A 26,681-nucleotide genomic window follows, 5' to 3' on the forward strand; every position below is an offset into this window, starting at 1 on the left:
ATGTCCACAGGACCCTGACTCAGCTTTCCATCCCTCCTTTCTTCGTACTTTAAAAGCATTCTGTTCTCAGGTCCTCCTGCAGATGCATACATCTAGTAATGTTGTGTGATTTAAAGATTTTAACTGAAGGGTCAAGGTCTCAAGTCAGCCAAGAGTCATTTCCAATTCAGATCTGAGCCCACTTATTTTTAGCCTACTCCCTACTTCCCCTAAACTTTTACTAATCAACGGATTTATGGTAAAGCCACCCCATTTACTGTTGCTAGCATGGTTGCAGGTTCCTTCTTGAGTGATAGTTTTCAAAAAAATATTTAACAGGTACACATTTGTACAAATCAGAAAAATGGGTACTTTGAAAATAAAGGGTTTTTTTTTTTTTTTTTTGCTTAGATACTATCATTTTGGGTTTAGGAGTTTGTTTTATGTTAAGTTCTAAGGAACTGATTAAGCAGAATCTTCTAATAGAAATATTTGAGCTTTTTCAAGTATATCCATTTTTTCACACATCTTAACTCTTTTTATATTTTGCACTCTGCAATAGATTTTTTAACTGAAGATAATTTTCTATCATGCACTGCCAAACTGTGATACTTAGACTTTAGTGTTTAGTGAATTATGAATTTTAGTTACTGTTAAACCAAAAATAAGTCTCTTGACTGCTTACTTTGGACCACTGTAACCAAGCTTTTTTATCTTTATTTTTATTTTTTAAAAATTTTGGGGCATACATGTTGAGCTATTGAGTTGGACAAGTTGTTAATTTGCACTAATATTTACTTCTATTAAATTCACCAACATTTTTGCCACTTTTGAAGCCCATTGAATCATTACAGGAGAATCCAGCCATGCTTCATGGCCATTTAATTGGGCAAGTTTTCTCAGAAAATCACTCCTCCTTGTTAGAAAATCACACAGGTCTGTGTGTTTTGTTTTCCACTCCTTCGTAATATTTTTCCAACAAGATTATATCTTAGGCATCTTTTCAAAGACCTGGTAGCTTTCAGAGCCAGACCAACTTACAACACCACACAGTTAAGGTCAGGACCCTGACTCAGGACCCTGACTTTGCTTTTTTAAACAGCAAAAAATCCTGTCTAGAAAATTCCTATAAAGGTGCCCTTTAGGGACAAGTATACCAGGGAAATTGAACGTTTAATTTCACAGTTTTGAGATTTCTGAAAATAAATGTAAAATGTTTTTCTCAAAATAGTTTTGAGAATACAGTCATGGCAGTGACATTTTTACATTGTCTGGAACATTCTTCTTTTTCTGTTGGTTAAACATTGAGAAAGTTACTGAAGACTTTTAAAATATTTCATGACTACCTATTTATCCAAAATTCTTTACAGAACTATCTCAGTAGCAAAGATCCACAGTACTGTAAGTCTTTCATTGTGCAAATAAATGTCAGAGGGGTACCCACTGATTCAGCCTTTGAGTTGGAGCCAGCAATGCCGGGCACACACACACAGAACCTTGCATAGGTCCATGGAGATTAGTTTCCAGATCCCGTCAGTACTTTGTTATCAGTCCAAAACAAATTGAAGACTTTTCAAGTTCAAATTCAACCTCAAGAGCCTCTTCTCATAACCTTCAATTGGCCAGTATTCCTCAATGTACTTAAAAATAACAAAACAACAGTACAAGTATAAGAATAATCATTTATTGAGCACTTATTGTATCAGATATTGCAAACATTTTGCATGAATTGGATCCTCACCATTTTGCACTGTTGTTCTCATTTTACATGAGGTTTACATTTTAGATGAGGAAACTGAGGTTTAGATGGGTTAAATACCTTGTGTAAGTCACACGGCTGAATGATAGAGCTAGAATTTGAACTCTGGTTATTCTGATTCCAAGGCTGGGCCCCTAACCATATATTTCAGTGCTTTGACTTTAGCCCTCAGTGTTCTAGAGAAGATTTGACCAGTCCGGTGAGATTAGTCAGTGAGGCTAATAAGAAACCTGCTTTGAGAAAGGCAGAAATGGTATGCTAAAATACGCACTTAACAGGAAAAGCACTGAACGTTAATTAGAAGTTTTAAGAAGAAAAGGGAGTTTTCTTGTAAAAGATGAGAGAGGATTGGACTATTGAGGGAATAGCTCAAACTTGAGGGCAAGAAGAAACATGTAAAAACAGCACCAGTACGAATTGGAGGTTTTGGAGGCAGAGTAACACAGTGATTCCTGAGCCTGTGCTTTGGAGCCTGAGAGACTTGAGTTCAGATCATGGTTATTTCACTTGCTGCTGTTTCCCTTGCTGCCAGCAAGTGAAGTATCCTCTTTTATTTTCAGTTGTCTGCATCTGTAAAGTGAAAATAATAATGTCTAACTCACGTGTTCTTAAAAGAATAAGATGTGATAACAACAACCAAAAAGCACTTTTTGGAGTGCCTGGCACGTAAAAAGTACTACATCAATTATTCTTATTATTACTTTGCAGTAATTAGAAAATAGTATGAGACAGGGAATTCAAAGGAGAATGGCAAAGGTCACTGAGCGCTCTTAGGAATCAAAGCCTTCCTGGAAACTTAGGACATAACTCCGGCTTCAAGACACTGTTGAGAATGACCCCATGGTGTCCACCCTGCATGCCATGTCTTTCTCCAAACCTGCATACTGTCAATCCAGCAGGGGAACAACAGCTCAGGACATCCACAAAGGGAACATAGTGGTTTAGGATTCTAGGGTGGGTGGGGATAAAAAGAGAAAACAATCCACTTTAGACCAAATCAGCTGGCCATGCTCAGGAATGCAACGGTTGGGGCAGACTTTTCCCTTTGTCCTGTTGCCCTGGGTTCTGAGAAGGCTGCCCAGCACCCTCTCCTTACACACCAGAGCAAATGCTCTGCAGTCTTTTGGATCAAGTAGATTCAAGCGTTTTAGGGTTATCCTAACCCCGAGAAGTACAGGCACCTTCTATATTGTCCTTCATTTGTCTCTGAAACTGATGGGAAATCATTCAATTAAAACGAGCACGGCAGACTACATAAAACCACAATATGAGTTTAAGAAAATGAAGACGGCACTTCAGAGGCATTCTGAAGCCTCGTTTTATGAAATGAAATTTTGTTTCATTTCCACTGATTTCCTAGGTGAAATTAGGTGACTGTCTGGGTAGCATAATGATGATAATGGTGGGAAGCCATACATACTCGAATGACATACGTAAAGCTTTAATAAAGAATGAGAGAGACTCAGGGGAGTGCATTAAATTGAGTAATAATTTATTATTTAGAGACCTCTACCCATTTACTCATTTTTTCTGGAAGAATTGGCTCTTCCTCCAAGGTGTACTATTTTCAGAAAGAAAAAGGTAACTGTGTGTGTGTTCTGCATGCTTGTGTTGCAGGTAGGTGATCGCTTGAGTTTGGTGCCCAGAGTAGCCATCGTACCTGTGAAATGTCTCAGCTACTGTGAGGGAAAGAACAAGGTTGACAGGACTCTGCATGTCCTATAGGAATGTACTGCAATTATTTCCAATCACAATTAACCTGATTAGAATAATGGACAGGAAGTGTCCCTCTGTAGCTAATGCAGTTTGGCATCAGCTGACTGAAATCCTTTGATAATTTCTGCACAGATGGCTGGGCTGAATGCAGCACTTTTTAAATTATTATTTTCATGGTCTCTTGGTAGGCCAAAACCTCGACACCGACAACAGACCTCCCCATTAAGGTGGACGGCGCCAACGTCAACATCACAGCTGCCATTTATGACGAGATCCAACAGGAGATGAAAAGGGCCAAGGTGTCTCAAGCCCTGTTTGCCAAAGTGGCTGCAAATAAAAGTCAGGTGAGTGGTTTTTAAAAGAGCAAAAGTGAGGGCTGTTCTCCTCCTCCCACCAATAAAAATACATCTGTTCCTATAATAATAATAACAACAATAATAATAATCCCTAGAGAACCTGTCGTGTTCTGCATTTTGCTCTATGGTTTGCTTTTGTTCCCATCAGAGTTCAAAATAGAGACTAAGTCAAAACCCAGTTTTTTTTTCTTTTAAAGAATTGCTTTTCCAAAAGGAATCAGCCTTGAATGGTTTCCCTCCTAATTCTGAATATTGCTATGCATCCTTTCTTTCTTTCTTTCTTTTTGGTATTTGAGCAGAACTTAGTGTGTTCAAAACAGCATCTTCCTGAGACCAAGTTTTAGCCAGGTCTCATCACCTCTCTTATTCCCACCAGGGAAATGGATGCCTTTGTTATAATAACTGCTTTTCCTCAGCCCCAGAGACACCTTGCAATGTCAGGTGTTTCTTTTATGTACAGAATACAGTTGTTTTTCCAGGAGAAAACACACATCGGGGAGTGCAGAGTGAGTGCTAAAATCTTTAACAGAAAAACATAGACGCTTATCCAGTACAATTTTTCAGAGTGCTGGGATTGTGGGGAATGGAATGCTCCAGGGAAAAGGGTAGACAGATGCTTAGGTTTTTTATTTCTGAAAGCAGAAACAGTTGATGGGATCTACTCTGTTTCAATTCATTTAAAGGGACAACTACCGCCCTATCCTAGAATGGGTTAGGTTGAGGCGCCTACTTATTTATCCCTGGGTTGAACAATTACCCAAATGCAGGGTAGAGGAAACAAAAGTTAGTTAAAGCTTGATTTTGAGAGTCCTTTGATTCTGAGCTTGATTTCCTCTGTGGCCTTGCATGACAAATGTTTTCGTCCCTACATATGTAAATGGTAAAATGGTCCACCATCTCCCTAACAAATCTTCTGTTGTGTGCTATAAAGGAAGGAAGTTACTGAATATTGTGTTAAGCAAGGTGGTTTTTAATGAAAATTAAGTTTTTAAAATGATAGTCAGATGCTATATTTATACTAATTATATGGTTTTGGGAATAGCCTTTTTTTCCTGTGGTTTTGCAGTAACCTGACTTAAGTTATTTTTCAGATGTTAATAAAGGGAGAGCAGTAGAATATCCAGCAATTTCGAAGAGGATTGAAATATTGGTTTCCCATTTCAATTTCGATGTAGTAATCTTTCCAGATTATTCTTTCTCTCACAATGAAGTCATTGAAATACAGTTTGCTAAGATATAATGTCCAACCATAGTATGAAATACATGAAAAGAAAATACCATAGAGCTTTCTTAAACTGTTAAATGCATAAAATCCCGTGTCCCACATGGCAAAATATAATGAAAGTTGGAGCTGTTAAACGAATGAAGCTGTTAAATGCATAATGCCACTTGGCAAAACTACTGTGCATTTAATGGTTTTCCACTGTGTAATAAAGGACATATGTGGTAAATGTGCAGTAAGTATAAAGCTACACAGTTGATTCTGCAAACCTGCCCCTTCGTTGTGACTTGACATAAATATCAAAGCTTCGCTCAGTCCTCCTTTTATAAGCAGCTTTCAAGAAAATCTGAAGGCCACAGTCTGAGAACTTGACTCAGAATGCTTGTAATCTTCCTGTTGACTTGGCACTATTGCTTCTGGAAATAGTGATGCCTCCAGCCTCCCCAAGTAATTCAGGTGGCTGATTGAAAAGTGTGCTTGCCAGTTGGACAAACTTAGCTCTCCAAATTTTTGTTGCCTCCTGAAGAACTCAGTAGCCCTGTTTTTGCCGAATCTGGAGGAAAACATAGTACTAGGAATTAATATGCTAAAGGATGAGATTGAGCCTAAATGGGGATAAGATGCTTTGTTTTTCTTTTTTCCTTTGGGACAATGATTTCATTCTCATTTATGAATAGGGAACTTTATTTGTAAGTAGCTGACTAGATTTGCAAATCAGGCATTAAGTTTTTTAAAAATGGCATTGCCAAGCAAAATGAACTTAACTGACAGTTTCAAAGGCAATTTAACATAAGTTATTCACTTTACTTTGTAAGCACTACCAGCATTTGCTTGATAAAAAGCATACTTAGTGAAATCAATTGATGTGGTACTTTGCACATGTATTTGGTGTGTATCCATAAGATGTGTGTGTGTGTGTGTGTGTGTGTGTGTGTGTGTGTGTATGGAGTGGCTGAGAAGGCAGACGAAGAGCAAGGGCGCTCCATTCTCTTGGAGGTGAAATTAGGAGAACCTTTAACAGGAACTCTTGTGAACTGTAGTGGGTTTGGAGCCTGGGAGGCCCAGTTCAAACATATATAGTAACCCCTCCCCTTCCATTTTAAATGTCTTTTAAAATAGAAAGGAAACCCTCATAAAATCTCATTCACTGCATGGTGTGAATTACTGTCACCATATTAAGAATAATACCTAACACTGCCTGTGTGTTAGGCACGCTTTGAATGAAGAGTAGGAAAAAGGGAGGACATTTTTAGAGATTAAGGGTGGTGGGCCAAGATGGTCCTTGAGGGCTGTAAGTGTTTAGGGAACAGGCACAGTTGGAGGAGGGGTTCAGAAAAGGAACTGAAAGAGTGACAAACGTTTGCAGTTTTGCCTGTGGTCCTGTTGGGGAAAATAGTATTACTGGAAAGTGTGTGTTTTCTTAGTGGGTGGGTTACATCAGGGCGCATTGGTAGGGTTGTAGACCACCTGTTCCTTTAATTGGGCTTCAGCTCCTTTGTCATGGCCAGGCCAGTCCATCATCTGATTCCACTGAGTGCCTCCTATCTGACCCTTGCCCCTTTCTTCATGGGAGAGAAGTCAAAAAAGTAAAGCAGGGGTAAAAATAAGAGGGAAAAGTATGCTTATGCACGTTTCACCTTTTACTTTTGCTTCATTTTCAATTTAGGATCAATTTTAGGTGGTGTGTGTGTGTGTGTGTGTGTGTGTGTGTGTGTGTGTGTTCTGAAGACTGTTTTCCTTTTCTTTCTGCAGAATGTTCAGATTATTGGTCTTCATGGGATAGGATGTACTGTGGTCCATGGTTGATCTCTGTGAACTAGGAGTGGGAGTCCTCAGTAGGAGCCACAGTGCAAAGGCATATGGCATTTTCTACACACCTTCAGTATGGCCCTTACATACAAAGGGCCTCCAGGGAATGAGTGCCCCAGCATGCAATTGAAGTGGCTGTGGGAACTCCTTGTCCCTTGATAGCTTCTTGTAATCTCCCTGTCCCTCTTACTCAAATTCTGTAGGGTTACTTTCCCCTTTCCTCCCCAACTGCAGCTTATCAAATGTGATCTGGGCAGTGGAAATCCAGTAGGGAGCAAACACAGTGACCGTGGGCACCCTCACTGCAGTCCTCCAGGGCCGGCCATCAGTTGCCCCCTTCCCCAGACATTAATTCACGGTTTCTCTCCTGCCTTCTTCTCTTTTTTATATAGTTCACAGTATTCAGCTCATGGAATGCTGAGGATCACCCTAGGCTGGTTTTCTTTTGGAAAGAGAGTGAAACTTCCTTTGTTATTTGTATACCCAAAGACCCAACTCTACATATATGACTGTCTTTTCCTACTAGGTTTGGGTGAAGACAGAGTAGGTAGAGGAATGGGAAGGGGCTTATTTTAATCCCTGTTCTACCTTGCCCCCATTAAAAAAATAAAACGAACAAAAATGTTAGAAGGGCACTGGGTTTGCTTTCTTTTTTCTTTTCTTTCTTCCTTTTTTTTTTTTTTTTGGCGGGTGTGGGGTCTTGCTTCCTATATTAGGAAGGTAGAGAGAATCTGAGACATTGCAAGAAGGAGAAATAGACAACCTGGTTGTAAAGCTCAGTTGGTGGTAATGAAAGGGCCAACCCCAGAGTCTTCTGGGATAAAAGAAAGGGAGTGATCTGGGAATAAATGGACCCAGAGGGGTCTCTGATGAGATGACATTGGAGATGCCCTCATCTCCACCAAGATTTAAAGACCCCTGCCCATCCTCCAGTTCTGCTCCCTGCCGCGCACACCTTCCCAGGCCCACAGGTTGCAGGAGCTACCACTGGGCCCAGGAATGGGGGGGTCCTCACTCCTACTACAGAAGAGGGAGGGAGGCACAATTGTGATCCCACTGCATCTGGGCAGAAGGAGTTTCTGGCCTTCAGTATACAATTCTGAAATCATTTCCTCCATAGAAGCTGTGTTCTTCATGGTGACTGGATTTCAATGTGTTCTAGGCTTTACGTACGTTAGGATTAAATAGATTTTGTGTACTGACTGGCCTTTATTCCTTATCACTGTCTCACCAAAAAAAAAAAAAAAAAAATTCTGTGTTCTCACCTACTGACTTAACAAGTTATAATCCTAAACAGAAGGCTTCTTAAGCTTTAGATGTAGATTACAACTCAGATTTTATGGACATTCTTCTTTATTGTAAAATATCTCCTTACAGATGATCTACTTTGCTTAACAGGCTAAATGATTTAAAATATACGGGTCTTTCAGACATAGAGAATGGACTTCAGGACATGGGGAGCAGGAAGGGGAAGCTGGGATGAAGTGAGAGAGTGGCATGGACATATATACACTACCAAATGTAAAATAGATAACTAGTGGGAAGCAGCTGCATAGCACAGGGAGATCAGCTCGGTGCTTTGTGACCACCTAGAGGGGTGGGATAGAGAGGGTGGGAGGGAGACGCAAGAGGGAGGAGATTTGGGGATATATGTATGTGTATAGCTGATTCATTTTGTTTTAAAGCAGAAACTAACACACCGTTGTAAAGCAATGACACTCCAGTGAAGATGTTAAATAAATAAATAAATAAACTAGAAAAAAATATATACAGGTCTTCATGGCAGATCCTTTTATAAGCAAAAATAAAGACAGACAGCTGTACATAAAGAAAAATAATTGGTATATTATTTGGTTTCTTTCCTTCCTTTTATCGCTCTTTGCTATTGGAGTTTATATCACATTCAGTATATGTGCTAACATATTTTTTTCATTCAATCATGGGTTACTATATTAATCTTTGCTTTTGTGTCTCTTCTTAAAAATATCCCAAGCACAAGTTAGTTGTACATATTTCCTTTTTAAAGAAATAGCTTCTATTTTATGATTACTTAAGTAAAACATCCTCGTTTTATTTTGTATTTTTTATTTTTAATTCTCAAAGGCATTTCTTTTCTTCTTTAATGTTATTTATTTTGAATAGGTAGCATATGTTCATTGTACAAGCTTCAAAAAGAAACAGAAGCGTATACAGTGAATAGTTTTCCTCCATCCCTCACCCCCTTAGCCATCCTTAGAGGCAGCCACTGCTAACATTTCTCCTTTATCTTTGGAAACACAAATGTATATACTTTTTTTGTCCCTATGCACAAATGACTAGCATACTTTACATGTGATTCTGCTTGATTTTTTTCTTATAAATCTCAAAGATCTTGCCACATCAGCACACAGAGCCCCTTCTTCTTTTAAGCTGCTGTATAGTATTCAATGGAATGGATGCACCATGATTTATTTGACTCTCTTCCTTTGATGGATATGTAAATTGTTTCCAATCCTTCCATATTAAAAATGATGGTGTTTACATTCCAATTGACCTCCTTGCCAGCAATGCCCAAGGGTCCCAGCCCCATACCCTCACCTAAGACATTTTAAATGACTCAGCTGACTACAGTTTTGGCAAATATAAAACATTTACAATAAACAAAAACGAAACAAAACAAAACCCTGAACAACTGGAACCTCCCGCATCTCCTTCTCCCTTGAGTTGGGCCCCTGAAAGTGAAGCTAGGGCTCCCGCAGGCAGGTCCCGAGCTAGTGGTCTGGGTTGGCTCCCCTGCACGTGCAGTGGCATCTGGGGATGGAGCCGCACACCGCCCTACTGTGCTCCTCCCGGGGCCCACCTCCCCTCTGGGGCCTGTGGGCCCATGCAAGCGCTGCAGAGGCCCATCACGCTGAGTGCCACCTGCCATTTGTGGGGTGGCAGGTGACAGGAAGAGACCGCGTACCCCCGAACTGTCACCTGCATGCCCCAACTTCATTTTTAAAAATGTAGAAAATGAAGAAAAGCGTAAAGGCAAAAACATGAATCACCCATAATTCCACCATCCAGAGATAGTTGCCATTAACCTTTTAGAGTCTTCTAATGTGTAAGTGTGGGTTTGCACATGTGTGTTTATGTCCTAGTTGGGATCACACTGTAATAAGACAAGTTAAAACTATAATTTTCTTAAGGTCAACTTTTCATGTGGGAGAGTAAATTTATGAATTATAAAATATCTTGTTTTATTATTTTGTTTCTTAGCCTTTAGAAACTATTGCCCAAGGATCGGTTTTGCCACTTTGCACAAAATATGGTTTGACAGTTACCTTATTTATTAAGCTCTCTTTATGGAGATGGCTTTATTGGGGCTGGGATTACTCGGACTATTGGAAGTAAATGTTTGATTACCCCAATCTCTGGTATAAAAAGTGACAGGAAAAACTGGCCGTATGATGCCCGTTGGTGATGAGCTGGTGGTCTAAGGCTCACTCGCAGTGCTTTTGCTTTTGTCGTCTTGTCTTCAGTGTGTAAGGCAGACTAAAATGAGGCATGTGGCCTTGACTGAGTAGCTGCCCCCTGCTGCTGGGCAGGTTTCTTTGGAACACATTTTGACAACCTATCAAAAAGCAGTTTCTACTCTTGTCAACTGGGGCATGTATACTACAATGTCAGGTCTGTCCACCAAATTCAAATGAAAAAAATTAATATATTTACACTACACTTACCTTTTTTTTTTTTTTTTGCGGTACGCGGACCTCTCACTGTTGTGGCCTCTCCCGTCGCGGAGCACAGGCTCCGGACGCGCAGGCTCAGCAGCCATGGCTCACAGGCCTAGCCACTCCGTGGCATGTGGGATCTTCCTGGACCAGGGCACGAACCCATGTCCCCTGCATTGGCAGGTGGACTCTCAACCACTACACCACCAGGGAAACCCTACAGTTACCATTTTTAAAAAACTGTTATACCAAGTAGTGAAGAAATTAGGCTTCTCAATATTCTTAAATGCCAAACTAAGTGGGCAGTCAACACAGTGATGCCCAAGCGTCAAGTTGAACCCTTCACTTTCTTCCTTTATCTCTCAGCATAATTCAAAGGATTAGATTCTTTTGAAAAGTGATCAGCAGAAATTCCTGCAAGATCTCAGTTTTTACATCAGTCTTATAATGAGGAATTGGGTTCTTTTTACCACTCCTGCAATTAATTATGTTAACGTTTCATGCCCTAAAACTAGCCTTTATGGGAACCCATAATTAGATATCAATGAAGGTTAATTACAGTTTGTATGCAGCTCATAAAATGTCATATACCTTTATCCATTGCTAAAGTTTCTGTACTGGTTTTAAGCACATTTTTATGTACTGCAGAAACCCTTGAGTTGCATTATTTTGCCTGTTCATGACATGGCACCTTTAGAAACTTGCATTTGACTTTGAAGCAAATCAGGTTGACATATTAAAAGCCATCTTTCTGAACTCTCCAGCCCTCTTTCAAAGATGACATTGAGTTAAACCATGGTTCTTACAGTTGGAGAATGTTGGTGCCTGTGAGTGGTTCCTCCTGTTTTGCTGTAGAGACCGTTTAATCATTTTGCTTGGGACTTCCCTGGTGGCGCAGTGGTTAAGAATCCGCCTGCCAATTCAGGGGATGCAGGTTTGATCCCAATCCCGGAAGATCCCACATGCCGCAGAGCAAATAAGCCCGTGTGCCACAACTACTGGGCTCTCTAGAGCCCATGAGCCACAACTACTGAGCCTGTGTGCTGAAACTACTGAAGCCCGCGTGCCTAGGGCCCGTGCCCCGCAACAAGAGAAGCCACTGCAATGAGAAGCCTGCGCACCGCAACCAAGAGTAGCCCCGGTTCGCCGCAACTAGAGAAAGCCCACGTGCAGCAACAAAGACCCAACGCAGCCAAAACAAAAAAAGATCATCTTGGGCTTCCCTGGTGGCGCAGTGGTTGAGAGTCCGCCTGCTGATGCAGGGGACACGGGTTTGTGCCCCGGTCTGGGAAGATCCCACATGCCGTGGAGCGGCTGGGCCCGTGAGCCATGGCCACTGAGCCTGTGCGTCCGGAGCCTGTGCTGTGCAACGGGAGAGGCCACAACAGTGAGAGGCCCGCATACCGGAAAAAACAAAAAAAAAGATCATCTTGCTTTCACAGGGCCAAGACTAGGATTAGGCATGTAGGCTTGCTAGGTCTCGGGTGCAAAATTCAAGGAGGCACACACTTTCAGAGTCACATTCCTTAAATTTTGCACATTAGTCGCTTGCTTGCCTCACTCTAGTCCCAGCCCTGATCTTTCAAACAAGTCTTATGCCTGGTTTTCTGCTGTGTCTGCTTTCTTTCCCCCCTGCACTTATGAGTTTTTGAGGCAGTGTACATAATATGTAGGGGTTTTTTTGTTTGTTTTTTTGTTTTTTTTTTTTTGCGGTATGCGGGCCTCTCACTGTTGTGGCCTCTCCCGTTGTGGAGCACAGGCTCCGGACGTGCAGGCTCAGTGGCCATGGCTCACGGGCCCAGCCGCTCCGCGGCACGTGGGATCTTCCCAGACCAGGGCACGAACCCGTGTCCCCTGCATCGGCAGGGAGACTCCTAACCACTGCGCCACCAGGGAAGCCCTCATAATATGTAGTTTTGTATCATAGGTATGCTAGAATTTGGACCTGAAGTCAGGGACTAGAAATGTTTCGGTTGTTTCCTCCTTGATATTTTAGCCTAGTACATTTTGCTGTTAATATCTTTCTAGTATTTAAGTGGAGAGGACTCCAGATTCATTCTTTTTGACAGATAAGGATGTTTTTTTTCAGGTACATGTTCCCATCTATGTGTATATGTATGTGTGTACATACTTATATAAAGTCATACTAAATCTCTGTCCTGTTATATAGCTATGTATATCCCGTATTTCTACGGTAAGGAAGGCAACAAGATTTTATGAAATCCCCTCTTGACTTGGGCCCTTTATAACAGAGGTTAAGGAGTTGTTAAGAAATAAAATTTTCATTACTCTCAATTACAGATTCACTCTTTGCAAACACATCCATAGAAATGTGAGACACATGCCCAGAGACAGCTGAAAATTAGTCCCCATGAAAATACAGTTTAGAACTTAGTGTACAATTTTGAGAAATAAAAAGAGAAGCAGATCATTTTTACTTATTACATTCAAGGTATAAAATAATTAACCTTGAACTGTAACCAAATGCTCAGCACAAATCTTTTTTCAGGTTTAGATGACCTCCTTGTCAGGGATTCATTGAAGCCCTTGACAAGTCTCCCTTGCAGTTTAGCCTTTTATCCATTTCAGTTTTCTTGATTAGGTTATCTTGAATCATTAGGGGGTTTATTTATTTTAATAGACACTTATTGGATTCATGAAAGGAGAATTCGGTGACTAAGAAACAAGAGCTGAATATTATCTGGCTCATTTCACACTTCAGAAGAGTCTCAACCAGCTGAAGAGAAACTCTTTCACAGTTACAAAAGTTTGTTTGGGGACTTTATGTGCTTCCGTTTAGAAAGTGAACTGCCTGTAGTTAATAATATGAATTTTCTTTTGAGTCGCTCAGAAAACATTCCCTTTTGGTTACATATGCTGACATTTTCTGTATTGAAGATGTGGGTGAGTAAATGGCCTTTTACTTTCTGTTGCAAGAAGCCTTGTGTCATTCTCCTGAAGAACTGTTCATTTGCCGGCTTATTCATTGGGGTTCCTAGATGGGCAAAGGGGGAAGGGGATTCTTACTATTTGTAGATTGAGTTCACTCGTCAGCTCTGTGATAGGTGCATCAGGGGGCACAGTAACGACTGTGACAAGGCCTTCCCTTCAAGGCCAGTACAACCTTACTTAACAGGAACAAACGTATTTACTACATCTCTTTTTGGAGATCAGAGCAGACTGTGAACTTGCATTTGTTTCTTAGCAAGTCCTGGTTTGTATTCGTTTTGAAATATTATAAAAACTAGGAAATTTGTCACTAACACAGAACTTAATTTTGTTTTTAAAGGAGAAAATATGGGAACAGGGACATGTTGGAGTTATTACCTGTATCCTGGGGTAGGAAAACAAGCAACTTAGTACACAATGAAATTTCAGTACCACGGACAGGAACCCCACTCTTTCCATCTCCTTCCCCTCCCCCATCACTTAAACCTAAGGCTTGGAGCTAGGATTCAAACCCATATCTGATGGGCTCCAAATTCAGACCCTGGGCTGTATTATTGTTTTCTGAAAGACCTCCTTGTTCATTTGAATAGTCTCAGCATTTGGTATGTAGTTTGGAGAATATGTCACTCATTTATTATCTACTTGAGTTTTTAAACCTTTCAATATTTTTATAAGTGTAATAGATATTGTCCTTCCTCATTCATTTTCAGTGTGAGAGAGCTTTACAAATTCTCATTTGAACAACAGCAGCATACACATGCACACACACATACACGAAAATGGTTAAAATGATGAGAATAGATTTTTTTAAATGATTGATATAGTTTGGTACTTATGAATATGTCATTTTTTTAAGAATGAAAACTTCTGGAAGATGAAGCTTAGCAAGTATGTAATTTACCACTAGCAGGCCACTGTGGGCCTTCATTGATACCCAGCAACATGATTTCACTATGAAAAAAAAAGATATCTAGGCTAGGGTAAGTGGTGTTCTTGACTTTATCATAGTCCTTTCTCCAAGAACTTCTTGTTAAAAAAGAAAGAAGGAAGGAAAGTAGGAAGGGAAAGGAAAGAAGAAAGAAAAGAATTCTTTGTCATGTCAGTTTAAAAGCCTTCAATGACTCCCATGGCCCATAGGACTAACATGAAATTTCTTTGCATGGTATTCTTTATGACCTGACCCCCACCTCCATTTCTAGACTGTGCTTTAGCCACACAAAGTTGTTTCTGATTCCTTGAATGTGATAATTTTATAAGCCCCTGCATTTGCTGATAATGTTATCTCTGCTTGGAATGTGATTGCAATCACTTCCTCTCCCCACCTGGTGAAATTCATCTTTATCTTTCAAGGCCCACCTTATGAGTCCTGTTCTCTGTGATCACATATTCCCTGAACTTCATGGTCAGAATTACCTAATTACCCTTTGGTGATCTCAGCTAACCTTTTAAGTAAAAAGCATGGCCCACAGTAGATGGGTGATCAGTACAAGCTTATAAACTAATGTTCTGAGAGACCTCTGTCACTGTTTGCATTTATATACTGTGGTAAATTGGATCACCCTCTTTTCTTTATCTTATTCTTGCATTAGAGATGGGGGAAAAAGAGCCCTCAGAATGTTGACAGCATTACTTTTGAAAACTAGTGCTCTCCCCCAACACTAACTCTTTTAATTTGAGGCCATGAAACATTCGTCTGGGCTAATTTCTATGCACTCTAATAATTTCAATTCAATCTATTGAGCATTTATTGAACATCTATTATGTGCAAGAAACTATACCCTGGTCTGAAAATGCTAAAGTGGGTAAGAAACCAACAATTTCCCTCCACCCCCATTAAGAAGCTGACTGTTCTGATAGGGGTGCAGGCATGCCCAGCAGTAACAAAATAATCATCAAATTGTGAAAAGGTATAAGCAACATGCTTTCAAATTATGCAGGGGTGAGTAAGCAATTCTTACAAGAGATCAGGTGAGACCATGTCAGCTGAACCTTGAAGTACAACTTCTCATAGCGGGGGTAGAGGGTTGAGTGAGATTTTCCAGGAAAGGGAGTAACATAAGCAAAAGCATGAAGATGGGAATATACCAAGCCTATTCAGGGACTGCGAGTAATTCACAGTGGCCGGAGGACAAGGTCCATGGGGAAATTGAGGGGAGATGAGACCATGAAGGAAAAACAGGAGCAAATTGTGGTTCTTATTGTTGCCTCTTCTAATGCTCTTGAATTGTGAACTAGAGGTGTCTCATTTAAGTAAATCCTCAATAAAACTATCAGTTTACTAAAAGATAAACTATGGGGTTATTATTCATCTTACAAAAAGAAATAATGATACCTTTCTTCAAGTAGTAAGGATTCCTAATACATTTACAACATTATTTGCTTTGTAAATTTAGATTGATGTACAACTTTGTAGGAACATGTGGATTGTAAACAAAATATATCTTGACTGGTGTGAGTGTCACCTCACCTGCATAGTTGGGCAGAGGTGGTCAGAGTTGTTTTTTCTACTGAGGGAAATGTATTTGTTTAAGAGACTGATGAGATGACTAAAATGAGATGTTAATAGGTATTATTTGCTTATGCCCTGAATGCTGGGAACGCTTTATCCATTGATCACAGGGATGTAGCCTTTGAATTTACGTTCTTTCTCTGGGTTCAGATTTTGAAGGTAAAGGTGTTTTAATCATAAATTCCTTAGCATTATTATACTTAGGTTCCAGGTACATTTTCCTATGTAAGTTCCAGGTAGTCTCTGTATTTTTTTTAACTTTTTATTTTGAACACATTTTAGACTCACAGATTTTGGAAAATAGTACAGTTTCCATATATTTCTCACCTAGCTTCCCCTACTGTAACAGCTACATCACCATAGTGCAATGCTCAAAACCAGGAAGTTAGCATTGTTTTAATACATTAACTGAACTGAAAACTTTATTCTAATTTCACTAATATTTTTAATTAACATTATACTAAATATTAATAGTATTTCCACTAATGTCCATTTTTTGTGCCAGGATCTCAATCAGGAACCATATTGTGTTTAGTTATTTATCCTTAGTTTTCTGCAGTCTGTGACCATTCTTCAGTCTTTCCTTTTTTTTTTTTTTTTAAATGATCTTGCCACTTTTAAAGAGTACTTGATTGGTTATTTTGTTGAAAATCTCTGAGTTAGGGTTTTCCATGATTGGACTGAGGTTATGCATTTTGGGCAAGACCTCAGATACTGTGTTGTGTCCTTTGCAGTGAATCATATCACAGAGTTCATGGTTGTGAATATGTCATTACTGGTGATGTTGACCTTGATCACTTGACCAAGGTGGTTTTATTCTTTGTACTTTGACCCTGATGGCTAATCATTATCTGTTGTTTCTGACAAATAACAAGGTAATAGATCATGGAATGTGGACCTGGAAGGGAACTTAGAGATCATCTTTTGTAAACCCCTTCTTTTATAGTTAAGCTTCCAGAAGATCCAAGAGGGTAACCACTTCTCCAAAGGTCACCCAGTAATTTAATGTCAGAGCAGGAACTTAGCAGTTTGGTCTCCAAATTGAATATTCCGTGCTTCTTAGCTGTGCTCTGGCACATGTAACTTACTTAGCCTCAGTTTTCCCATACTAAAAATGCGAAACTGACTCTGAATATTCAGCCAACCTTTGGTCAACGCTTACAACCAGACTGAAAGAGAAATCACAGCTAGGTATATACACCACAGCTCCTGGTGCCCGCTTACAAGGCTGGCCAAGGCTGGAATCAGATGAACTTCTGTATCAGCATCTCCGAAATGAAAATAATTCTCCTGGAATGCTCCACATAACACATAGGGAGCAACAACAAAAAACCTACTTGAGATTTTAACAGAAAAAGGAGATTTGTTTATTAATAATTCATGAGTTCCCATTGAACATGCACGACAGAAACAGTGCTATTCAATAGAGAATACTGTCATCTGTCACTGTTTTATTTGACATTTACACTTTTTTTTTTTTTTTTTTGCCTGATACTGCAAAACTTTCTTGGATGGCATGCAAAAATTATATAAATGAAAAAAATCCCAGTGTGGGGACTCTTTATCTCTTCTGTGATGGGTTCACTCGGTTACATATGTGTGTGTTCAGGCAATAGCGTGGCACTTTCTGGCACATTCATTAAGCCACCAAACAAGCTAATAAGAGACACTATTGAGAAAACAGAGATAAGCATCCCAAGTGGGCTGGTGGAAGGATCATGTGAATAAAAAGATGGAGGGTGAGATGGGAAGTGAGGTGGAAGAATAGATTTCCGGGAGATAAGCGTACAGATCCGTGGAGTGAGCAAGTGAGTCAGAGTGAGGGGAAAGCGAATCATGGCTGCCATGAAGAAAACTGACAAAAATACACTGCCATTTCCGATGCAGAATAAATATTTATAGACGGCATCAGAGGAGCTCCACCAGCAGGGAATATCGGCATTTAGTAGAAGAGCAAGTTAGACTTAGGAGCACCTTGCAGTTTTGTGCCACCGTAAGGCTCTTGACAATGTTTCTGCTCCGTAGGTTAGTTATTATTTATAAAAATCACAGAACCAGCTGATACATTCATAAGCTAATTATTGAAGCAGCTGGGTACACATGGTGCAATATGTCCAAGGCTGTGAAGTATCACAGATTTCTTGGGGCCTGCTGTGGTGAGGGTGCGCTGTTGAAGGCTCCATCCCTTAATCTGATCAGCCAAGCAAACACTTTGTGGGGAAACTAGATTAATAACCCTCTAAATACCATGAATGTGCTTCGTCTTCAAAACTGGGTTCCCTTAAACATGCTATTAGCTCAGCTCCATCAGGGATTTGAGGAAGTTCTCTGGTGCCCTAAGAACAGGGTCTTGTCGCCTACCTCCCTGTGCCAGAAACTAATTTGGTTTGCTTATGTCTGCACACATGATCACACTTGTATCTAATCCGCTTCCTAATAGCTTCAAGGTCAGGACCTTGCATGTCAGTGGGCAAATTGAGCACTACACTTCTTAAAGACTGATGGCAGACAGCACACAGTCCATAACGAGGTCTGTAGTTTGTTCTAAGTGGTTGTAATGAGTGCAGATTATAACAGCGCATATAAATCAAATGCGGCAATGAATGTTGTGCGAGACATTCCGAGTATCATAAGTGGAGATACCACTCAGCTGTCACCTGTCTCATTTCAAGCTGTGGCTTCCCACAATGCAATTCACTCCTCATGCGGAACAGCAGGTGCTGTCCTCCTTAAGGTCTGGGTATCTCAGAACTTCATCTTTTAACAGATGCAGGTTTTTGTTTTTATTTTCTGTTAAACAATTGGTCTCCATGCTGTAGCCTCCCCTGGGAGATGTTAAACATACCTGTTGGAAACATTTGAAAGAGTTCAGTTGGAGACTTATTCAGATCTGTGAAAAGACAGAGAAATGGAGCTTACTTTTTCCACAGATGGTTTGTTTTCCATTTCAAGAATTCTTTGCTTTGTACAAAGAAACCCTTGAGGAAACACTTTGGGACTAGGAGATTTTTTTAAATATAATTTATTTCCTGATAGGGATAAAAATTGAATCGTCTTCAGTTTTCATATATGTTGCACCTTGAAAATCAACCATTACCTGTCTCTCAATTGAGTCGGAAAAAAAGAAATCTATGAAAATACTTGGGAAAACATTTCCAAGCAAATGATTAGATATCTTGTTTTCATTCTTCCTAACCCTCTAACTCTCCCCAGCTCCCAGTTTATTGCAAGAAAAGATCAGGTCTGCACAAATGTGGCCTCTCACTTGTAAAAACAAGGCAGTGTTGTGTTACAGATTAGTTTATAAATCCCCAGTGGCTTCACAGTTCAGTGCCTACAGCTGCTGCAGATGGGCCTGGGTTTTTGTCTCTTTGCGGTGCTGCAGCCGGCAGTTGAAGGAGAAAATGGAATGATCAGGTTATTAACATGGAGGCCGCGAGGAAGAGGCTGCACAATGAGAACAGCTGGTGTTGCTGTCTTGGCTGATGCAGCGGAGATAATCAAATCTTGCCTTTTTTTGGGTAAAGGCAGAAGACACAGTGGAGAGTTAGACAAACAACAGCTTATGATATTATAAGGGGTTTTTATAATACGTGTCAGGAACTTTCATTGGCTTACAAGTTATGATATAGAATTTGTTGAGGTTCGGGATTTATTTTTTACAAAGTCGTTTGTGTTTACTTATGCACCTTTTTAGAAAAATTCTTACTCTTGCAGGAGGCGTGATGTGGGACGGTTCTTGTTTTTAAAATTAGCAACGTAGCTTGGAAATGATGGGTTAGAAAGCTACTGCGTAAAATATTTTGACATGAGTCAGTGAGCGATGTTGACAGCATCCTCTGTATTATTTTCATATAATCCATCATTATTTGCATTACAGTTTCTTTCTTGTGCAGTTGCAAGAGAACATCCGGATGCCAGAGTTGGGAGGCAGACATTTGCAGGTGTGACCCGTCCGACTGCCTACCTTCCTGCAGGTGTGGCTGAGGCAGGAAGGTGATGGTTAAAAGGGCCTGGAGCCCATTGCATTCAGAGATTGAGCAGGAGTACAGTTTTTCATTCTAGCTGAGGTTGTTATGGAGGAGTTATTGATAATTGTGAGGCCATTTCCTCCCTATTTATACTTAGGTATTTTTTCTTCTTTAGAATTTGCCATTTTGCAATACATGTTTGTTCATCTTCACTTTTTTCTTGGAATGGAGTACTATCCAGTTGGGTAATTTTTAAAAATTGTTGCTGACGAACATGAATTACTCTTGCTGAGAATTGGATAGCTACAATCTTCCTTGAGTATCTTTTACAAAGGAACTGTAAATTAATTGAGAATATATTCATGATAAGATAATTAATAAAGACCAAAGATCCTCAGGTATTGGTGTAACTATATGCGTGGTCATTGGTTGGTTTTCAGAGTTGTCAGGCTGTATCACTGTTTTCCCAGTTTGGTGGGAACAAGTTTGATGTAAAAATATGATAAACCGGTATGGTACTTGACTGCACTCAAACCCGCCTCTGCTGCTCTGCACTCTTCAGGTTAATTCAAGTGACCTTCTCTGTTTCTAGGGCTGGCTGTGTGAACTGCTCCGCTGGAAGGAGAACCCCAGCCCAGAAAACCGCACCCTCTGGGAGAACCTCTGTACCATCCGTCGCTTCCTGAACCTTCCCCAACACGAGAGGGATGTGATTTATGAAGAGGAATCGAGGCACCATCACAGCGAGCGCATGCAGCACGTGGTCCAGCTTCCCCCTGAGCCAGTGCAGGTGGGCGTCCCCTTCTCCCACAAACCAGAGCAAAGCTGTTGGTGCCAGTAGCTGTGAAGGGTCATAGGGGCACACCACATCACCTCCCCTCGGAAGGTGTCTCATGCCATGTCCCCAAAAACAGAGGGCCCTGTTTTCACAGTGGGCACAGTGTGTGTGTGTGTGTGCATGTGCACACCTCTCTCTCTCTCTCTCTCTCTCTCTCTCTCTCTCTCTCTCACACACACACACACACACACACACACACACACAAATGACTGAGAAGTCTAATCCAAAGGCAGCTGCTTTCCTGAGAGCATTTTACTTGTGGGATTGTGAAGCCAGAGAACTCATGGAGAATTAAATCTCCCAATTGGAAGCCATAGTTCATTGTTTCCATCAGTTCATTTTCTAAAGAAAAAACTCTGAAGTAGCCAATGAATTGATCCAAAATTCCTCAAGGAATATTTCATTAGGCTGAGGAAAAGAAATTTCCGCATGAGCTAGGGAATACCACTGAACTCAGTTGAACCTTTGAGAGAAATTGTGACAGACCTTAGTATTTTTTAGATGAGTTCCTGCTGTGTTTGGTTTCCTGTCTTTTAGAAATCTACCTTCATTTGGGTTGCATGTTTTGTTTGCTTAGATTTTTGCTCTCACTGAGAGAAATAATATTTATTTCTGAGAGTCATTGATCTTAACTACTGACGCTTGCTGTAGTCTAAAGTCAATTACTTTCGGAAAGAAATATTAATGAGGGTTTCTACAGTTACACCTCTTTGAGTTGTGCCACAAATTGTTTTGTCAGACTGTGAGACTTATCCTCCTGTCCAATACCACCAATTCCAACTGCCACCAAAGAGGATCCTCTAAGGCCTGTCGGAATCTCCTTGTGTGTAGCAAGAAGAGGGCCATTGAGGCAGGAGTGCATGCACGTGTGCACATGTGTGTGAAGAATGGAAGATGAGGATGAAAGAAGTGTGGGGCATGGGGTCTTGATCAGAGAGCATAGGAGAGACGGTAAAGGACACAGTGAAATGCTCTGCCTGAGGTTTCCTGTCACCTTTCCCCTTACTCCACCCTCACATCCCCTGGGGAGAAGCCAGAAGCCAGTGGGGCCATTATATCACTTTGCATCCAAATATTGACATCTCAGTCAGTGCTCTCATGCTCTCATTGGTCACTTTCCAAAGTCATGGAGTGAATCGCCCAGATCGTTAGACTCATGAGTTCATAGAGCTATACACATACAGGAGCCTCTTATAATATCCACAGTGAACTCAGAGAGGAGGTAAAAAGGAGTACTTGGTTAATAAGTGGGAGAGCCCGCTGTCCAGGCTCTGGATTAGTGCTTGGGTGACTCATTCCCCGGAGATGAGTCCCAAGTCTTACCCTTCAGGACCAGCCTTCCCTCTCTTGTCCTTTCCTAGCTGGGGCCTCATCCAAACACCAGGGCACCTCCTTATAGATAATTAGACCAACGTGCTGAGCCACATGGAGCGGTGGTTTTTAGATTTTGAGTTTTAGTAGAAATTAAAATTAAACAGGGGCACATTGTAGGTTCACCAACCTTTTATTTTAGAAAATAAATTTATTCAAAAAATTCAAGGTGGTGGAAGTAAGAGCAAATACTGAAATGGAATGTACTTTAAAAATATTATTTTGGCTGAATTAGAAAGACCATTAAAATTAGTTGTTATAAAATATATTTACAAATAAAAATTAGTAAAATTGTCTAAGTAAAAAAAATTCAATGGGCATTCACGTTTGTTATTCATATATTTCATACAATAAATAACAAACAAATTAATGAAAAGGATAGCCTTAGGCAAAAGATCTTACAAATGTATAAATTCAGTCATATGAAAAACTCACCATCACCCTTGTTTTTCTCATTTTGATGTGAATTGATCCAAACATCTGTGTTGAACCAACACAGGGCCAATGACTAGCTTCAGGAAACTACTGACTTTGTGTGGACTTTTCATTCAGGGTCCATCTTAGTCAATCCAAGCAAGATAGAAACAGAACAGGAGTGAAAAAAATTGATTTATTGTAGACATTAGTAGCATTTCTTTTTTATCATAGGATGATGACAAAGTTGAAAATTTAGAGAAGTTTGAGATAAGGATACTAATACTTGTTTTCCATTAAAATGAGGACCTCCCTTCATTTGGATGATGGCTCTTGTATATTCCTGTCTCCATTCTTTGTCCAGAAATTCTCATCTCTGTGAGGTCCCTGTGTTTAGGTAGCTAAAATGACATTCAACATCGTATTTTGTCTTTTAACTGACCATTCTAAGTAAAGTAAATCTTAGAAGCAGGCAGCCAATTGATTTATGAGTTTTATTACCTTTTATGTTAGTGTGTCAGAACTAAAGTGTGCTGACAATAATGGCTAAGAGTCAGTCTGTAATTTTCCTTTTCAGTTTTAAGCAGTCTGTGGCTATTAACATTAACTTCTGATATCACTAAGAGAATTCACTTATTTTATAAAAGATTATTCCTATCACTCAGCTCTTAGCTAAAGAGTTTACAAATAAGGTAATTTTCTCTACACTGACTTTGTCTTAGCCATTGACCTTGATCCTAGAACAACTGTGAAAGTCTCCAATACATCACTTATTTTTTTTTTTTACGTCATGCCTGTCCAGATGTCACTGCTTTGAATGCTGTATTTCTCTTCCGTGATATGAAAAATGAAGAGAACTTGAACTAACCAGCAAAACTCTTGAGACTGGAGAATAGAGTTAGCACAGCCTCTGTGATTTGGGAAGGACTGTATTCAAAAAGGTCCCAGACTACTTAAAAATGTCTGTAATTGTCCAGAAGTTAAGCTGTTGGACTCAGGGTTGGGATTCACTTGTGCCTTTGTATCAATTAAAATTTTAGGAAGATATAATTGCTTACATGTTTTAGGAATTTAAAAATTCATATGTTGGTAGTACTAGTTTGGTGACGTTACATTTTGTCTAATTAGGCAGAAAACACACCATTTTAAAATTTTTAACCTCTTTATTGGAGTATAATTGCTTTACAACGGTGTGTTAGTTTCTGTTTTATAACAAACTGAATCAGCTATACATATACATATATGCCCATATCTCCTCTCTCTTGTGTCTCCCTTCCTCCCACCCTCCCTATCCCACCCCTCTAGGTGGTCCCAAAGCACTGAGCTAGTCTCCCTGTGCTATGTGGCTGCTTCCCACTAGGTATCTATTTTACATTTGGTAGTGTATATATGTCCATGCCACTCTCTCACTTCGTCCCAGCTTACCCTTCCCCCTCCCTGTGTCTTCAAGTCCATTCTCTACATCTGAGTCTTTATTCCTGTCCAGCCCCTAGGTTTTTCAGAACCATTTTTTTTCTTTTTCTTTTTTAGGTTCCATATACATGTGTTAGCATACAGTATTTATTTTTCTTTTTCTGACTTCACTCTGTATGACAGACTCTAGGTCCATCCACCTCACTACAAATAACTCAATTTCGTTTCTTTTTATGGCTGAGTAATATTCCGTTGTATATATGTGCCACATCTTCTTTATCCATTCATCTGTCGATGGACACTTAGGTTGCTTCCATGTCCTGGCTATTGTAAATAGAGCTGCAGTGAACATTGTGGCACATGACTCTTTTTGAATTATGGTTTTCTCAGGGTATATGCCCAGTAGTGCGATGGCTGGGTCGTATGGTAGTTCTATTTTTAGTTTTTTAAGGAACCTCCGTATGTTCTCCATAGTGGCTGTATCAATTTACATTCCCACCAACAGTGCAAGAGGGTTCCCTTTTCTCCACACCCTCTCCAGCATTTATTGTTTGTAGATTTTTCAATGATGGCCATTCTGACCGGTGTAAGATGATACCTCATTGTAGTTTTGATTTGCACTTCTCTAATGATTAGTGATGTTGAGCATCCTTTCATGTGTTTATTGGCAATTTGTATATCTTCTTTGGAGAAATGTCTATTTAGGTCTTCTGCCCATTTTTGGATTGGGTTGTTTGTTTTTCTGATATTGAACTGCATGAGCTGCGTGTATATTTTGGAGATTAATCCTTTGTTAGTTGCTTCATTTGCAAATATTTTCTCCCCTTCTGAGGGTTGTCTTTTGGTCTTGTTTATGGTTTCCTTTGCTGTGCAAAAGCTTTGAAGTTTCATTAGGTCCCATTTGTTTATTTTTGTTGTTATTTCCATTTCTCTAGGAGGTGGGTCAAAAAGGATCTTGCTGTGATTTATGTCGTAGGGTGTTCTGCCTATGTTTTCCTCTAAGAGTTTGATGGTGTCTGGCCTTACATTTAGGTCCTTAATCCATTTTGAGTTTATTTTTGTGTATGGTGTTAGAGAGTGTTCTAACACCATACACAATTTCATTCTTTTACATGTAGCTGTCCAGTTTTCCCAGCACCACTTATTGAAGAGGCTGTCTTTTCTCCATTGTATATTCTTGCCTCCTTTATCAAAAATAAGGTGGCCATAGGTGCATGGGTTTATCTCTGGGCTTTCTGTCCTGTTCCATTGATCTATATTTCTGTTTTTGTGCCAGTACCATACTGTCTTGATTACTGTAGCTTTGTAGTATAGTCTGAAGTCAGGGAGCCTGATTCCTCCAGATCTATTTTTCTTTCTCAAGATTACTTTGGCTATTTGGAGCTTTTGTGTTTCCATACAAATTGTGAAATTTTTTGTTCTAGTTCTGTGAAAAATGTCATTGGTAGTTTGATAGGGATTGAATTGAATTGTAGATTGCTTTGGGTAGTATAGTCATTTTCATAATGTTGATTCTTTCAATCCAAAAACATGGTATATCCCTCCATCTGTTTGTATCATCTTTAATTTCTTTCATCAGTGTCTTATAGTTTTCTGCATACAGGTCTTTTGTCTCCTTTGGTTTTTAAATTGTTAAATATGGGTGAAATCAGTGATTATTAAGAGGCTCTGATGATGCAGCATATTAAAATACACACAGAAGTCCACTCCACTTGTCATGGAAAGGTGCCATTTAAGTTTCTTTAAGCAGTTAGGGTACACTATTTCCCAATTTTTTTTTAATTATAAAGATATGAAATGGTGACCTTTGTGCATAATTACTCACCAGATATAATCTGTTAAATTAGAGATCCACAGGTGTACTGGATAAAAGAAAGAGCTTGGAATCACCCCCTCCCCATTCAGTGCTTTCTGTGATGTTGAGAAGTCCGTTAAGAGTCAGAGCCTCTTTCCTCACAGAAGGAAGGAAAATTTTCTTGCCCTTTGTTTGCAAATAGTTTACTAATTGGTAGTCTTATATTGCATGCAGATGTGTTTCTTTTTTTTTTAAGCCCATGAAAGGTTTGAAAAATTCAAGCCCACGTTTAGAAATTAGGATATTTCATTTAAAATCTAGATTTCACATAGCAATCCAGAAATTCAGAAGATCTGACCCACTGGGCCACATGGCTGGAGCTGACATACTCTATTCAGGACACATCCTTGCCATCCTGCTGCAGGATCCCCACTGCCCACATGCTATTTCCATGCACATATGTCCCATCCACTTTGTTCACTTAGGCTGCTCCTGTCCCGTCACTCTGTCCCATTGAGACCAGCTTGCCCCACGAGTCCTACATCCGAAGCTGCCACACTAAAGCCACACACACCTTTGCCGTGTGCTTCTGATTTCTTCCATGGTAACCATTGTGTGTCATTTATTTTTATAATTTTAACACCTAACAATCCTTGAAATGCATATTTGATGGAATTTCCCTTCAGGGATGAAGCTAGGTTATAGTTGGGCTTGGGTCCGCTAAGGGGTATAGTCGGCCCTAGGGACTTGGGGGTCCTGGAGGAATGAGATGTTTTTTCCTTGGGAATTCAGTTCTCTCCAGGTTTGATGTCATATGGAATTATCCCGTTTCTCCAGTTTTCTTTCTGATATTCTAAGTCTCTTTTGAACCCCCATTTAAGTTCC

The 26,681-nt window shown here is 40.0% G+C and overlaps 1 protein-coding gene across 2 annotated transcripts in view; it reads left to right on the plus strand.

The window, feature by feature from the left end:
• Window positions 1-26,681, plus strand: part of SATB2 (SATB homeobox 2) — a gene marked incomplete at both ends in the record, with an annotated part of 185,928 nt that overhangs the window by 129,973 nt on the left and 29,274 nt on the right. For both annotated transcript variants that reach the window (XM_082657681.1, XM_082657680.1), the window contains 2 exons: window positions 3,643-3,798; window positions 20,558-20,755. In XM_082657681.1, coding sequence (XP_082513807.1) covers window positions 3,643-3,798; window positions 20,558-20,755 — 354 coding nt within the window. The remainder of the gene's footprint in view (window positions 1-3,642; window positions 3,799-20,557; window positions 20,756-26,681) is intronic.

Source organism: Grampus griseus (genome assembly GCF_964374135.1).
Source record: "Grampus griseus genome assembly, chromosome: 7".
NCBI lineage: Eukaryota > Metazoa > Chordata > Mammalia > Artiodactyla > Delphinidae > Grampus > Grampus griseus.